At 47.3% G+C, this 14,933-nt stretch overlaps 1 protein-coding gene and 1 long non-coding RNA gene across 2 annotated transcripts in view; one reads left to right on the top strand and one right to left on the bottom strand.

Annotated features, from left to right (window-relative positions):
* Positions 1 to 409: 409 nt before the first annotated feature.
* The window catches only part of LOC143827258 (uncharacterized), a 64,220-nt gene continuing 49,696 nt past the window's right edge, over positions 410 to 14,933 (top strand). Inside the window, exons 1-4 of the long non-coding RNA XR_013227228.1 lie at positions 410 to 447; positions 2,774 to 2,850; positions 3,970 to 4,087; positions 13,324 to 13,404. This is a non-coding gene — a long non-coding RNA (uncharacterized LOC143827258). The remainder of the gene's footprint in view (positions 448 to 2,773; positions 2,851 to 3,969; positions 4,088 to 13,323; positions 13,405 to 14,933) is intronic.
* On the bottom strand, positions 3,926 to 10,997 carry LOC143827257 (parvalbumin, thymic CPV3). Its single transcript, XM_077316708.1, has 5 exons — positions 10,940 to 10,997; positions 10,120 to 10,186; positions 7,486 to 7,618; positions 6,316 to 6,425; positions 3,926 to 4,206 (listed from the first exon to the last, which is right to left on the bottom strand). Exons 1-5 carry the CDS (start codon positions 10,961 to 10,963, stop codon positions 4,181 to 4,183), a joined length of 360 nt encoding a protein of 119 aa, XP_077172823.1. The 5' UTR covers positions 10,964 to 10,997; the 3' UTR covers positions 3,926 to 4,180.

The following is a 14,933-nucleotide window of genomic DNA, read 5'->3' as shown; positions in this document are numbered from 1 at the left end:
CCAGGTTGGGGCCAGGACTGAAAAGGCCCTGGCCCTGGTCGAGGCTAGGCGGGCTTCCCAGGGGCCCAGGACAACCAGCAGATTTGTACCTGCAGATATTGGCCTCAGTTTAAAGAAAATGTGCCTGCTGATGGGGATGGAGACTGTACATGTTTCCCTAACAGTGAAAGAACTCCCTGAAAATAGAAAAGTAGTGCAATAACAGACTGCTGGAACCTTCCTATATAGATTTTTTGTTTTTAATTGGGGGGGGAAATTTGGTTGAAAATGGAGCTCGCCCCCTACTGGCAGTCTGAAGTAATAGAACCTATTCCTCTTCTCACTTCTGTTACAGGTATAGATTCCCGTCTTGTGAATGATGAATGATTTTCCACTGGAACAGACCATGGATTTTGGATTTTGGACGCACTGTCAGAGCAATTCCCACTAAAGGGATTTAAACACCAGGTGTGATAGGACAGTGTCTAGAACCTTCACAAGGCAGGTAGGAGGATTGGTCAGAGATAGTCCTAGCAGCGTAGGAAGAGCAGAGCAAATGCTTGGCCAAAGGGCATTCATTAATGGTACTAAAGAATGTTACCTGAAAGCCCTGCACCTGTGAAGGTGCAGACACTTTTACAGTTATAAAACATTAGGTAGATTATTATACAGAGGCATCACATCAAAATCACAAGATGTCATAGCCCCTCTGTATGCTGCATTGGTCAGGCCACACCTGGAGTCCTGTGTGCAGTTCTGGAGGCCTCACTTCCAAAAGGACGTGGACGAAATGGAGAGGGGGCAGAGGAGAGTGATGAGGATGATCGGGGGCCTGGGGACCGAGCCCTAGAGGGAAGGGCTGAGGGACTTGGGAATGTTCAGCCTGCAGAAGGGCCCCATGATAGCTCTCTTGAAGTATCTGAAAGGTGGTCACTTGGAGGAGGGCAGGAAAGGTTCCTGCTCACAGTAGAGAATAGGACCTGCAGTGATGGGTTTAAACCAGGGGTAGTCAAACTGCGGCCCTCCAGATGTCCATGGACTACAATTCCCACGAGCCCCTGCCAGCATTCGCTGGCAGGGGCTCGTGGGACTTGTAGTCCATGGACATCTGGAGGGCCGCAGTTTGACTACCCCTGGTTTAAACTATGTGTAGAACATAGGGGGATTTCACAGTGGCTGGACAGATCCTTCCCCTGGATGCGTTAGGCTGATCCTGCCTTGAGAAGGGGGTGGGACTAGGTGGCCTTCATGGCCCCTTCCCACTCTAGGATTCTAGGAGTCTGGTTCAGTAGTGGAATCAGCTGCCTAAGGAGGTGGGGAGCTCCCCCTCACTGGCAGTCTTCAAGCAGCAGCTGGACAGATACTTATCAAGGATGCCTTAGGCTGATCCTGCATTGAGCACGGGGGTGGTCTTAATGGCCTGTACGTCCCTCGCCAACTCTATGCTTCTTCTGTAATTTATATATATATATATTATAAACAAATTGCAAGGAATTATTGTGGTTCCGTTTTCATCCCATTTTCTTAATTGTGTGAATAGTAACACCACACCTTGCCATTTGCCAAATGACATCAGATAGGTCCCTGGCTTGAAATTTGATTCAGAGCCCTCTTGTTACACAAAATTAAAGTGCTTGTCAAATGTATTTAAAATTAAACAAGGTGGCGGATGAACCCTGTCCGGGATGAAGATCGCTGTCAGTGAGAAACTCCCATTCAGTAAAAATAAGAAACAAAGTTCTGTTTGTTTCTTGAAAGAAGGTGAAAGACTCACCTTATGAGTCTTGAAATAAGATGAAAGACTCACCTTATGCCAGAATAAAGTATGTTATCAAAGCAGTTCATCAGACGCATTTGGTGTAGTGGTTAGGAGTGCGGACTTCTAATCTGGCATGCCAGGTTCGATTCTGCGCTCCCCCACACGCAACCAGCTGGGTGACCTTGGGCTCGCCACAGCACTGATAAAACTGTTCTGACCGGGCAGTGATATCAGGGCTCTCTCAGCCTCACCCACCTCACAGAGTATCTGTTGTGGGGAGAGGAAAGGGAAGGTGACTGTAAGCCGCTTTGAGCCTCCTTCGGGTAGGAAAAAACCGGCATATAAGAACCAACTCTTCTTCTTCTTCTTCTAATGTCTATAACATCCCTCTGTACAGAGCTACCTCCATCCGGCTAGGGATCCCTGGCCCCAAGGAAGCCCGCTTGACTTCAGCAAGGGCCAGAGCTTTCTCCATCCTGGCCCCTACCTGGTGGAACGAGCTCCCAGGGGAGATCAGGGCCTTGATGGAACTAAAACAGTCCTGCAGGGCCAGCAAAAGGGAGCTCCTCTTTCAGGCATTTGGCTGAGGTTGACCAGGACCAACAACACTCACTAACCTCCCTCCCAGGAATCCATGCATCTGTCTTGAACCATGGACCTGTTTGAAGGGTGTTCTGTTGAACTCCTGTTCTTCTTCTTCTTTTGTTGTTGTTGTCATTCTCCTTGCCCTTGTTTCTATTTAGACTTGTGGTATGGATAGAATTCCTGCCATCTTTGAATAACCATGTTCTGGATCAGGGCAGTTCAACCATATGCATGTCAAATGTAGAATTTTATAAATATATGTCTTAAATGTAGATTTTTTAAAAAATGGACTAATCTGGTGTATTCTGTATTTCAGGTTGCTGCTTCAGTTCGTTGGTCTTAAATTTTATATTTCTATACAGTTTTTTACTGTTTATAAATTTGTATTGTATATTTTGTAAAGGCCTATGGCTATATACAAATAAATGTATCACTGTCACTGTATTTCAGGAAACATGTGAACCCGGTAAATAGGCCCTTCTCGTGATTTCTGGGTCCCAGATGTCGTGAGCAGGAACGCTGGAAAGGTTTGCAGCAAATCACTTGAATATTCTGTCTCCCTGCTTTCCCCGTTGTGATGTCTGGATCTGAAACAGTACGGCCTATTCTGCACACGTTGGATAATGCACTTTCAAAGTGCTTTTGCAGCTGGATTTTCCTGTGCAGAACAGGATAATCTACTTCTAAAGTGCACTCAAAGTGCAATATCCAACATGTGCAGAATGGGCCTAGGTTTTCATATGGGGTTTCTAAAGCATATTGAAATCCATAATGGGCATGAATGGTATATGGCTTTAAGTGTTTCCCCCTTATAATATTCTAAAGAAGAAGTCAGAGCAAATATGTGATCCTTGAAATTGGGGGGAACAGCCTTTTGAAGAAATTTCTTTACCAGGTTTTTAAAGAGGTTTTTAAAATCATTGCGATATTTCCAGTGCTTGCCTAAGCAGAACTGTATCTCTTTGGGCTTAGAATGTGGCCTAGGATCACAGTGCTAATATCCTTCCAGCCACTCTCCAGTCAGTCAGAAAGTGCAAATGGGAAAAACAGGTGCATGATGGTTCATAACAAAACCAGAGTCCAGGAGCACCATTAAGACCAACAAAGATTTATTCAGGGCGTGAGCTTTCGAGGGCAAGCACTCTTGGTCAGACTGTGATCTTCTTACATGACAGGGAAGATCTTAAAGGTGCTGCTGGACTCTGATTATATTGTGCTACTTCAGACCAGCACGGCGACCCGTTTGAATCTGTCATGATGGCTCATGATTGTCGGTCAGCGTCCTCTCCTCTCCATGCCAGAGGAAGGAGCAGTAGGACAAAGATAATAAAATGAGTTCAGTTTAGGGATAGGAAAAGGACTGTGCACAGGGGCTACACAACACCTCCTTTTGGGCTCTGTTCCCCCCTGAACCCCACCAGTGAGGAAGACATATCTGCTCAACCAGCATACAACCAGTGTGGTGTCACTGGTTTCCAGTGGCCAAGCACCACAGCTGAATCGGTACCCCCGCCCGGTGTTTCAAAAACTGGACGCTAGCCTGATAATCCACTGCCCCTTTCAGGATATCGGTTAGACGAAAGAGAGACTCTTCCACGAGAATAGAGTGAGAAATATGCCTTTAATATTTTTTTCTTTCAACGCAGCGGTTGTTGAGATGGTTACCAGACGGCCCTTGCATTGGCCAGTGCGGTCACGGTTCCTCGCCAAAATCTATAAACCAGTTAACACACGGTTGAGGCAAAAAAGAAAAAACCCACAAAGGTAACGAGGGGTTCCTGGGCTTACAAGATTTGGGAGAAGGGTCTCCTGTAGATGCGTCAGGTCTTCCGTCACGCACGGTCACCTCCGGCGCCTTTAGGAGTGCACCATTTCCTGGAACTCTACACCAAAGACGGAGGGGGGGAAAAGTGATTTGCAAGGCTAACAGAACTCACACAGGCAGCCTCTTAACACTAGACTGAGAAACGAAAGTGGCGGCGTTTTTGTCACTCGTTTATAAAAGGAACTCTGGCCCTTTAGCAGTTCAGCTGTATTGAAATGTGGTTATGCATACGTGTGGCGTCTGGGCTCCCCCCCAGGAAGGAATCCCTGCAGCTGTGGTGGGTGAGCCGAAGTTTCTAGCCCAGCCTGGCATGCAGGAAACTCTTGCCTGGCAGGGCAGAGCGGGGGCGAGGGCTGCCAACCTCCAGGAACAGCCTGGAGGCCTCCCAGAATGACAACGGATCTCTTGGCCACAGTGAAGAAAACGGCTGCTTTGCATGGCATCTGAGCTGCCTCCCTTCCCCAAATTCCGCTTCCCCCAGGCTCTAGTCCCCAAACGTCCAGGAATTTCCCGTTCCAGAACTGGCAACCCCTAGCAGTGGGGCTCGGCCAATTCCGACGATGGCTCCTGAGATACAGTGGTGCTAGTCCTGTTGTGGCAAAGTCCAGCTGACGTTCTGTGACCCCGTGAGAGTCTAGTAATGTTTATTCAAGCGCCGGCTCTTCATGAGCTGGAACTCGCTTGGTCAAAGACATTGGTGAGAACCCTCATTTAGGCAAATCTCCTTAAAGTGACAAGCCACAGAAAGGTGGGAGGTAGGACGATATTCCCGAGAGGTCAGCTAGAAAGCCAGCCCAGTCAAAGTTTCTGTTGGAATATATCTTAAGTGCCGCCTTAAACCCAGATTATAATCTTTTTAGGTCCATTCAAGTCACAGTTTAGAGCGACCCTCTTATGTGCTACTGGACTCATAGAATCATAGAGTTGGAAGGGGCCATACAGGCCATAGAATCACAGAATCATAGAGTTGGAAGGGGCCATACAGGCCATAGAATCATAGAATCATAGAGTTGGAAGGGGCCATACAGGCCATAGAATCATAGAATCATAGAGTTGGAAGGAGCCATACAGGCCATAGAATCATAGAATCATAGAGTTGGAAGGGGCCATACAGGCCATAGAATCACAGAACCATAGAGTTGGAAGGGGCCACACAGGCCATCTAGTCCAACCCCCTGCTCAACGCAGGATCAGCCCTAAGCATCCTAAAGCATCCTAAAGAGACTCCTCTTATTTATTTTATTTTTTCGATTTGTATACCACTCCTCCCCTCAAAGTGGGCTCAGGGCAGTTTACAATAATCTCTTCCACATAATATATTTCTGGTAAGGCCTTGGAGGAGGAGCATGTCTCATAGCTTGAGTGCCACTCAGCACTCAACACAGACTCAGGGCAGCTTCATTACCCCCCTTTGTGGCTTTCTGACTTGGCAGGGCCTCCTGTTACCCCATTCTGCCAGGCTGCTGTGTGGGCAAAGCGGGCAGAATGTGGAAACTAACCAGATCTAACACCACAGTCCCAAGTAAAAGTGCCCCCTTGTAAGCTCATTCAGCTGGGGTGGAAAAGGGCAGCATACGAAGCAGACATCTTCTAGGTCAGGGGTAGTCAACCTGTGGTCCTCCAGATGTCCTCCAGATGTCATACGAAGCAGACATCTTCTAGGGCAGGGGTAGTCAACCTGTGGTCCTCCAGATGTCCATGGACTACAATTCCCATGTGCCCCTGCCAGCGCTGGCAGGGGCACATGGGAATTGTAGTCCATGGACATCTGGAGGACCATAGGTTGACTACCCCTGTTCTAGGGAACTGGAGAAGAGAACCTCCTTTATCTGGAATCCACCCTTCCTTTTGCAGCCCTGCTTTAAGCTTTCTTCCTGTCTTAGTTCTGGCTTCCCCGTCATGTCTCTTGTAAGACTTGGCACAGATTACTCAGCTAGGCCCCCCCTCCCTTCAGTTACTGTAGAAGAAAGAGCAAGCCTGCTGCGGGTCCCCTAAGGCTGGTCTGTGGATGGGGATGAATGGGGCTCGTATTGCAGTGGGTGTTGGTCAGCTGTCCTCCTGCTGCCCTCCCTGGGTTTCCCGTTGCAGTGGGGTCCAGGGGAGGATGCGGGAGATGTTCATAGGACTAACCTTTAGTGGGCTATTGAAAAGCAGCTAGGTTACATACCTTCAGCGCCAATTTTTCCGTCCCCATCATGGTCTGCTGCTGCCAGGAACGTTTTGGTTTCTGCTGCTGTTAACACTCTGGCTCCAGACTCAAACCTCTGGAGGAAAAATCTGGAAAGGAGGAGAAGAGTTGGTTTTTATACCCTGCGTTTCACTGCCTGAAGGAGTCTCAAAGCAACTTGAAATCACCTTCCGTTCCGCTCCCCACAACAGGCACCCTGTGAGGCAGGTGGGACTGAGAGAGCCCTGAGATTACTGAAGAAGAAGAAGAGTTGGTTCTTATAGGCCGCTTTTCTCTACCCGAAGGAGTCTCAAAGCGGCTTACAGTCGCCTTCCCATTCCTCTCCCCACAACAGACACCCTGTGGGGTGGGTGAGGCTGAGAGAGCCCTGATATTCCTGCTCGGTCAGAACACCTTCCAACAGTGTTGTGGCGAGCCCAAGGTCACCCAGCTGGCTGCATGTGGAGGAGCGGGGAGTCAAACCCAGTTTGCCAGATTAGAAGTCGGCACTCCGACCCACTTCACCAAACTAGCACATAGATCACATACACTGCATACCTACATACCTACTCCCTCTGAGGAAGTATAGGGATGACCCTTTGGAGAGGCACTTACAAAAAGATTCTCTCTGCTGTACAGAGGCAGGCCACAGCAAACCACCCCTGCTTGTCTTTTGCCTTGCAAACCTTATGGCACGGGTGGCCAAACTGTGGCTCTCCAGATATCCATGGAATACAATTCCCATGAGCCCCTGCCGCTGGCTCTGGAGAGCCACAGTGTGGCCACCCCTTGCCTCGAATACGGGGTGGCTATAAGTCAGCTTCGATTTGATGGCCTTCCACCGCATTCATGTGTGTGTACTTAAAGAAAACATCCCTTTTTTCCTTTTAGAATGTTAATAGTTTTGATTCCTCCAGGCCCTTGTTCCTGATCTATCCCGGGGCTGCATGCGGTGTGCATAATTGGCCTTTTAAAGATGAGTGGAGACCTTCATCATTCGAGTCTCCCCCCCCCCGCCCCCCAAATTAAACAAGCAAGCCAGCCAGCCAATATAGGCAAATCCATTCATAGTTTCTTGCAGTTCCTTCCAGTTTGGTCTCTAAATCCATTTTGAAGGGCAAAAGAGAGAAAAACCCAAACGAGAGTAATAATTTTAGAACAGGGACTCACTTCAGTTCATCTTCCTCGATGAAGCCGCTTTGGTCGTTATCTAGGATCCGGAAGATTTCCTTGACTTGGCTGCCGCTCTTTTTCGACATCCCACTGATCTGAAAGAATTTTTTGTGGTTGAAACTATCTGGAGCTAGACAGGGGGAAAAAAAAATAAAGTTTCTGTTACCTGGACAATAGCGACTTCTTTTTCACTTAGATGCATGGCCTCCCAAGTCTTTCCAGTTGCTCGCCGAAATAGTAGGTTTATGGACGTGTGCTCATAAGCAATGTTAGATTTTTGTTATTGGGCATAAATGTTTTATCGTGGTGTGACTGAGATGGCTTGCCTGTGTGAAACCAGCTATCACAGGTCACGGCAAACTGATATTTAGTTTTACAAGTCAGTGGGAGATGCGACATTAAGTGGTAAAAGGTAAAGGTAAAGGTATCCCCTGTGCAAGCACCGAGTCATGTCTGACCCTTGGGGTGACGCCCTCCAGCGTTTTCATGGCAGACTCAATACGGGGTGGTTTGCCAGTGCCTTCCCCAGTCATTACCGTTTACCCCCCAGCAAGCTGGGTGCTCATTTTACCGACCTCGGAAGGAGGGAAGGCTGAGTCAACCTTGAGCCGGCTGCTGGGATTGATCTCCCAGCCTCATGGGCAGAGTTTCAGACTGCATGTCTGCTGCCTTACCACTCTGCGCCACAAGAGGCTCTTGCACATTAAGTGGTATTCGGGCTCAAATGCCTTTTTCTTTCTATTAGACAAAGTGTGAACAAAGGAGTCAGATAAGCGTTGAGGGGAGAGAGAGTTTAACGTTTCCACCCCTGTATCGTTTTGAAAGCAGGCGCTATGCTATTACCCATCATCAGGTAGGGGGGGATAGAGTCAGGGTGGAAGGATTAAACCCCTTATCTTCTCCCTCAACAGCCTGAACCTAAATCTGAACTCTTTATCATCTGAAATCTTTCTTCCAAAGACTCAGGGTGATCTCTGCCTTGTTTAGTTTGTTCCCTGGGGAGACATAAGGACACAGCTTGGTGGAGTGGTTAGGAGTGCGGACTTCTAATCTGGTAAGTTGGGTTTGATTCCTCACTCCTCCACATGCAGCCAGTTGGGTGACTTTGAGCTCGCCACGGCACTGATAAAGCTAAAGCTGTTCTGACCCAGCAGGAATCTCAGGGCTGTCTCAGCCTCACCTCCTTCACAGGTGTCTGTTGTGGAGAGAGGAAAGCTAAGGCGACTTTACGATGCTTTAAGACTCCTTCAGGTAGAGAAAAGCGGCCTATAAGAGCCAACTCTTCTTCTTCAGTAATAGCAGAGCTCTCTCAGCCTCACCTCCCTCACAGGGTGTCTGTTGTGGGGAGAGGAAAAGGAAGGTGAATGTAAGCCACTTTGAGACTCCTCTGGGTAGAGAAAAGCACCATATAAGAACCAACTCTTCTTCTTCAGTAATCTCAGGGCTCCCTCAGCCTCCCCTCCCTCACAGGGTGTCTGTTGTGGGGAGAGGAAGGGAAGGCGAATGTAAGCCACTTTGAGACTCCTTTGAGAAAAGTGGCATATAAGAACCAACACTTCTTCTTCTACAGCTTGGTGTAATGGCTAAGAGTGGCAGCCTCTAATCTGGAGAACTGGGTTTGATTTTTCACTTCCATATTCAGCAAGCTGAGTGACCTTTGGCCAGACACAATTTTTAAAGAGTTCTCTCAGCCTCACCTCCCTCGCAGGTTGTCTGTTGTGGGGGGGAGGAAGGATAGGCAATCGTCAATTGCTGTGAGACTCCTTCGGAGAGCAAAATGTGGGTTACAAAAAACCCCAACTCATATAAATCATGCAGGTAGAGTGCATACAGAGCAATCTCTTTCTTAAAATTGAATGTGGAGAGCCATAGGTTCTGGCGTTGATTCATGCTTTGCCTAATTAATTTATGGGCTTCAGAAGTACAGCAGGTGGCTTTGGCCACTGACTTCCATGTCTCTTGAAAAGGAATGGGACACATCCATGCAGGCTACAGTAGCTGGACAGATTAGGACTGGGGGAATCGTGCTCTCTCCAGAAACAACTAGGACAATTCTTCTCTTTTCCTCAACCTAACCTACCTTGCAGGGCTGTTAATAAAATGGAGGAAGAGGGGAACCATGCATATTGCTTAAAAAAATGTAATAAATAAAGGAAAGGTCTCATCATTAGCTCAGAAAAGGGAAACACCATCTTCAGAGTGGCTATTTCTCTGAATACCAGATTTTGAGAAGCTATAGGTAAGGGATCAGCCCTGCCTGCTCCTTAGAAGGCCAGATCCTGAAGATGAAACTCAAATACTTTGGCCCCCTCATGAGAAGGAAGGACTCCCTGGAGAAGAGCCTAATGCTGGGAGCGATTGAGGGCCAAAGAAGAAGGGGACGACAGAGAACGAGGTGGCTGGATGGAGTCACTGAAGCAGTCGGTGCAAACTTAAATGGACTCCGGGGAATGGGAGAGGACAGGAAGGCCTGGAGGATCATTGTCTATGGGGTCACGATGGGCCGGACACTAAAAAAAACAACAAGGCAAGGGATGCCACTAGCCACCATGACCTGCTTGCAGAAACAAAATTCTGGACTTCCCCTAATCCAGCAAGGCCAGTTCAGGTAAATTCAGCCAGTGTTCTTACCTTGGCAGTCTCTGAGCGCAGCGGCAATATCGGAAGGGCTTAGGATGTCGGTGATGCTCATATTAACCTGCGGAGAAAGCAAATGAAACTCAAGGTGCTTGTGGAAGAGGCCCTCCTTGTGCTATGGGGCAGGGAGAGGAGCTATCTTGGAGCTATCTGCGGTGGCCTCATCTTTCCACTAAAACCAATCTAGCAGCTAAGCCTCTGTTTGGATCAGCCTTTCCTTTGACAGTGCCGTCAAAACCAGCCGCAGTAAAACACAAGCATGAACTATTTCGCTGTCGTCTTTCTGCAACAGGGAAGTCGTCACAGTAATGCCAATTTTAGTAGTATACAGAATTAAACTTTACAGAGAAATAAGAAACTGAAGGATAGAACGTTTCTGCTTAAATGAATAATCGCTGTAGTTTCCAGCAGTATCCAGAGATATAAGGGGTCAAGAGCTCTGCCTTAGAAAGGAATCTTCCAGCCCACAGATGTTCTAGCCGGCCGCTCTCATCTTGATGGTTTCCCCAAAGAGGAAAGAGAATAATAGGTCAACAGATCACCACAGGTAAATAAATAATAAATACATAATAGTCCCATCTTCCAAGAGAGGCATCTGTTATACTTACTACCTATTCAGCCTGGCCACAGGTGTTTCTACCCTTTAGACTCTCACGCCGGCTGGCTGCCTGCCTTTATGATTGCCCAGGTAGGGAAAAGGGGGGAATTTTTTTTTAAAGAGCTGGATAGATATCAAGCAGGATGTACCTCTGGCTCAGACTTATCTGCCTAACTTATATAGGATTCTAAAAGTGACAATGGCTACTTGGATTACCTTTTTATGGATTAGATGCTCCATTTGAGACGCCGCTCAGATGTCTTGCTTAACTAATGAACTGGGTTTTTTTCCCCCCCACCCTCTTCTATTTATACCCAAGGAGTACGTTCAAGAGAGCTACAGAGTCTCCTGTCCTGACAATAAATTAATGCATGTGCTTTAATTAAGCTTCGGCATGGTCCATCGAGTTGGAATCTCGTGTAAATTTTCAGTTTTCTTCTCAAACGAAGGCTGAGTTGGCAACGGGTTACTGGGGTGGAATTAGAAAGACGCTTTCGTTTCTCCCGTTTTGCTCTGCTTCTTTCGGAGGAAGCCGGAGGGGAAAGACACCCCAGGACAGTGGTGTTAGCCTGATAGAGAAGCTGTCAGTAAAACAGAAGCGAGCCTGATATTCTTTTTTTTCCCCCCCGAGTGAACTTTCCTCACTAAAGCTTCATGCCCTCATTTAGAATCATAGAATCACAGAATCATAGAGTTGGAAGGGGCCATACAGGCCATCTAGTCCAACCCCCTGCTCAACGCAGGATCAGCCCTAAGCATCCTAAAGCATCCAAGAAAAGTGTGTCTCCAACCTTTGCTTGAAGACTGCCAGTGAGGGGGAGCTCACCACCTCCTTAGGCAGCCTATTCCACTGCTGAACTACTCTGACTGTGAAAATTGTTTTCCTGATCTCTAGCCTCTATCGTTGTACTTGAAGTTTAAACCCATTACTGCGTGTCCTCTCCTCTGCAGCCAGCAGAAACAGCATCCTGCCCTCCTCCAAGTGACACCCTTTCAAATACTTAAAGAGGGCTATCATGTCCCCTTCTCAACCTCCTTTTCTCCAGGCTGAACATTCCCAAGTCCTTCAACCTGTCTTCATAGGGCTTGGTCCCTTGGCCCCTTTGCAAGCCACTTCCTTAATTGCAGGAAAGCAAGAGTAGGAAAAACTGACTGATTCCAAGAGGATGTTTGTTTGTTTTAAATCCGTACAAGACCATTCACACCACACTTTTTAAAATCCAGGGACAAATTCATCAAATAGCAAAGCATTAATTAAGGATGCCTAACTGGGGGGTAGCAGCCCTTACTAGTCCAGTCTCACCAGAGCTTGGAAGCTAATCAGGTTGGCCACATTTAGTATGTAGACAGGAGATGATGACTGGAGTTTCTGTGCAGAGAAGGGCAATGCAAAACCACCTCTGCTTTATCTTTTGCCTTGAAAACCCCCATGGTCCTGGGTCACTGTGTGTCAATTGCATGATTATTATTGAACCCTGGGTGACCCAAGATGACCCAATCTTATCAGATCTTGGAAGCTGAACAGGGTAGGCCCTCATTCAAGGAGGTAGCCGTGTTGGTCTGAAGTAGCACAACAAAAATAGAGTCCAATAGCACCTTTAAGGCCAACAAAGATTTATTCAAGGTGGGAGGTTTCGAGTGCATGCATAGAGTGCCTGCAAGCTCCCACCTTGAATCAATCTTTGTTGGCCATAAAGGTTTTGTTAGGGTAGGCCCTGGTTAGGACTTCCATGGGAGACCAGCAAGGAAGTCCAGGGTAGGAAGTAGCGATGCAAAAGCAAGCCACGGAAAACCACCCCTGCTTGTCTCTTGTCTTGAAAACCCTACAGGGTTATCATAAACTGGCTGCAAGTGGATGGCACTGAGTGGGTGGCACTGAGCTGCACCACATCAGGGGCTGAGCATGTGCTTTGCAATTCCTGACATCTCCAGCTTCAGAAGAATGATCCTGTTCAGTGCAGGATCAGCTTGAAGCATCTCTTGTTAGCACAGGGAAGTTTATCCCCTTTGTTCCCCTTAGTAGATTGAGGAAAGAGTTTATGTTGTTTTTTTAAAATTGTATGTGTTCTTTGGGGGAAGGAATTTGGGGGAGAGGAAAGGGAAAGCGAATGTAAGCCGCTTTGAGACTCCTTCGGGTAGAGAAAAGCGGCATATAAGAACCAACTCTTCTTCTTCAGTAACATCAGGTCTCTCTCAACCTCACCTACCCCACAAGGTATCTGTTGTGGGGAGAGGAAAGGGAAGGCGATTATAAGCCACTTTGAGCCTGGTAGAGAAAAGTGGCTTATAAGAACCAACTCTTCTTCTTCTTCAGTAATATCAGGGCTCTTTGAGCCTCACCCACCTCACAGGGTGTCTGTTGTGGGGAGAGGAAAGGGAAGGCAAATGTAAGCCGCTTTGAGACTGCTTCGGGTAGAGAAAAGCGGCCTATAAGAACCAACTCTTCTTCTTCTTCAGTAATATCAGGGCTCTTTGAGCCTCACCCACCTCACAGGGTGTCTGTTGTGGGGAGAGGAAAGGGAAGGCAAATGTAAGCCGCTTTGAGACTCCTTCGGATAGAGAAAAGCGGCATATAAGAACCAAATCTTCTTCTTCTACAGGAATTGTGAAAATTTGCATCCCTACCTGCATAGAGGAAGAGCTTAATCCCACACATAGGCCACCAAGAAGCAAGATTCATGGTACGTGAGCAAATCTCCTGTTCATTGATGCCACGGCAATAACTTTGTCTGCTTTGCAGATTGTGTTGTGTTGTTGTGTAGAGGTGAGATGGGTGTCAGGCAGAGCCAGGGCTTTTTCAGCTTTGGAATGCACTCCCCTTGTGCAGAACACCGCTCACCTGATCCTTCTCTCTAAGTATTTGGAAACGTTTCAGTAAGGTAGGTACATAGCCAAAAGATGCTAAAATCACTTAAGAATATGATAAAGATGTAGCTGATCACTGACTGATGGGAATATTGTCCTTAACGTTGGAAACAGAAAGTGGAGACTCCAAGCTATACTAAGCCTGGCTGGAAGGTTGGTTACCAAAGCCAAAAACGACCTGGATTTCAGAACGAGGGCCGATGCCACTGTATAGCGATACAAGAGGCAATCTACAGTTACTGGCATTTATTTATTCATTAATGACGGTCTTCGTCTGAAGTGTTGCTGCCTGTCTGCCTTAATTAGAATGAATGAAATCATTGCCGGGTAAATTAACCCCCTTTACAAAGAGGTGGTTTCATGACAGTGTACTGGAACTTGGTGTATGTTTGGGGGAGGGCAAAAGGTTCACGTTATGAACCTCAATCTGAAATCGGCTGTTGTCCATTTCTGTGGTGTCCAGTGTCACTTGCTCAGTTGATCTTCAAGGAAGAAGAGAAAAGCTGGTTTCATAAAGTGGCCCATTGGATGTTTTATTTATTTATAACAATACTTAGACCCCATTCCTAACTGAAATGGATGAAAAATGAGTATGATACCATAAAAAAACATTGCAGGTAAAGCCAGACTTCAGTAAAGCAAAAACACAACTAAATATCTTTAAAGAGGGGCAAGGGAGTCCTCCTTACCTTATACAGTAGTCTGTTGCTCAGGCCCAAGTCATGTCTTCCCATTGTTCTTGTGAAAAAGAGGGAGATTTTCACTGGTTTGCCCTCTGTCTCACCACAGCTCCCACACTTGGACACCCCATGTTCCTGTGGGGATCCCGTATCCTACAGGGGTACAATTTTTAGACCTGGATCCATCATAACTCTACTCACACTGCATAGAATCCAGATATGTAATTTCTCTGAAGGGGGACAAAATGGGAAACCCTGGATGAAGGAATCCCAAGGAGTAGCCGAATTGGTGGAGCGCGGCTAGCTTGGGGGGATCGAGTTCTGAATGTTGTGTGTCCTTCAGAGAAGTGGCTCCCATTTTGTGAAGGGCTTTAAAGACAGTGCCATTTCACCTGGAAGGATTGTCCTATTGGGAAAGACCAACAGATACACTGCCAGTGTGTAAAGGGGAAATGGCGACTCCCAGACATGTTTTGAGGTTCAGAAAACAGTACATGGAGAGGAAGGATTAAGCGGTCCACCTCTGGAGCCACAGGCTTTTATGACTCACTGATCCATTCTCAGATCTCCCAGCATCTTGACTGCAAAGGGTTTCAGAGTTGCTTGAAACTTCAGTGCAAAGAGGTGGACCATTTTTCTTTGGGGGCCAAGGCCAGAGGGGGTCC

The sequence above is a fragment of the Paroedura picta genome, chromosome 17 (genome assembly GCF_049243985.1).
Source record: "Paroedura picta isolate Pp20150507F chromosome 17, Ppicta_v3.0, whole genome shotgun sequence".
Taxonomy (NCBI): domain Eukaryota; kingdom Metazoa; phylum Chordata; class Lepidosauria; order Squamata; family Gekkonidae; genus Paroedura; species Paroedura picta.
This window is presented reverse-complemented; position numbering and strand designations above follow the sequence as displayed.

Bases quoted from the DNA above. Each gene is read 5' to 3' on its own strand.
- LOC143827257 (XM_077316708.1), bottom strand. From the start codon at position 10,963: ATGGAGCATCTAATCCATAAAAAG. The intron at 10,187-10,939 runs GTAATCCAAGTA...CTTTCTCCGCAG, and splicing joins AGCATCTAATCCATAAAAAG to GTTAATATGAGCATCACCGA. The intron at 6,426-7,485 runs GTGAGTCCCTGT...CCTCCTTTCCAG, and splicing joins ATCGAGGAAGATGAACTGAA to ATTTTTCCTCCAGAGGTTTG.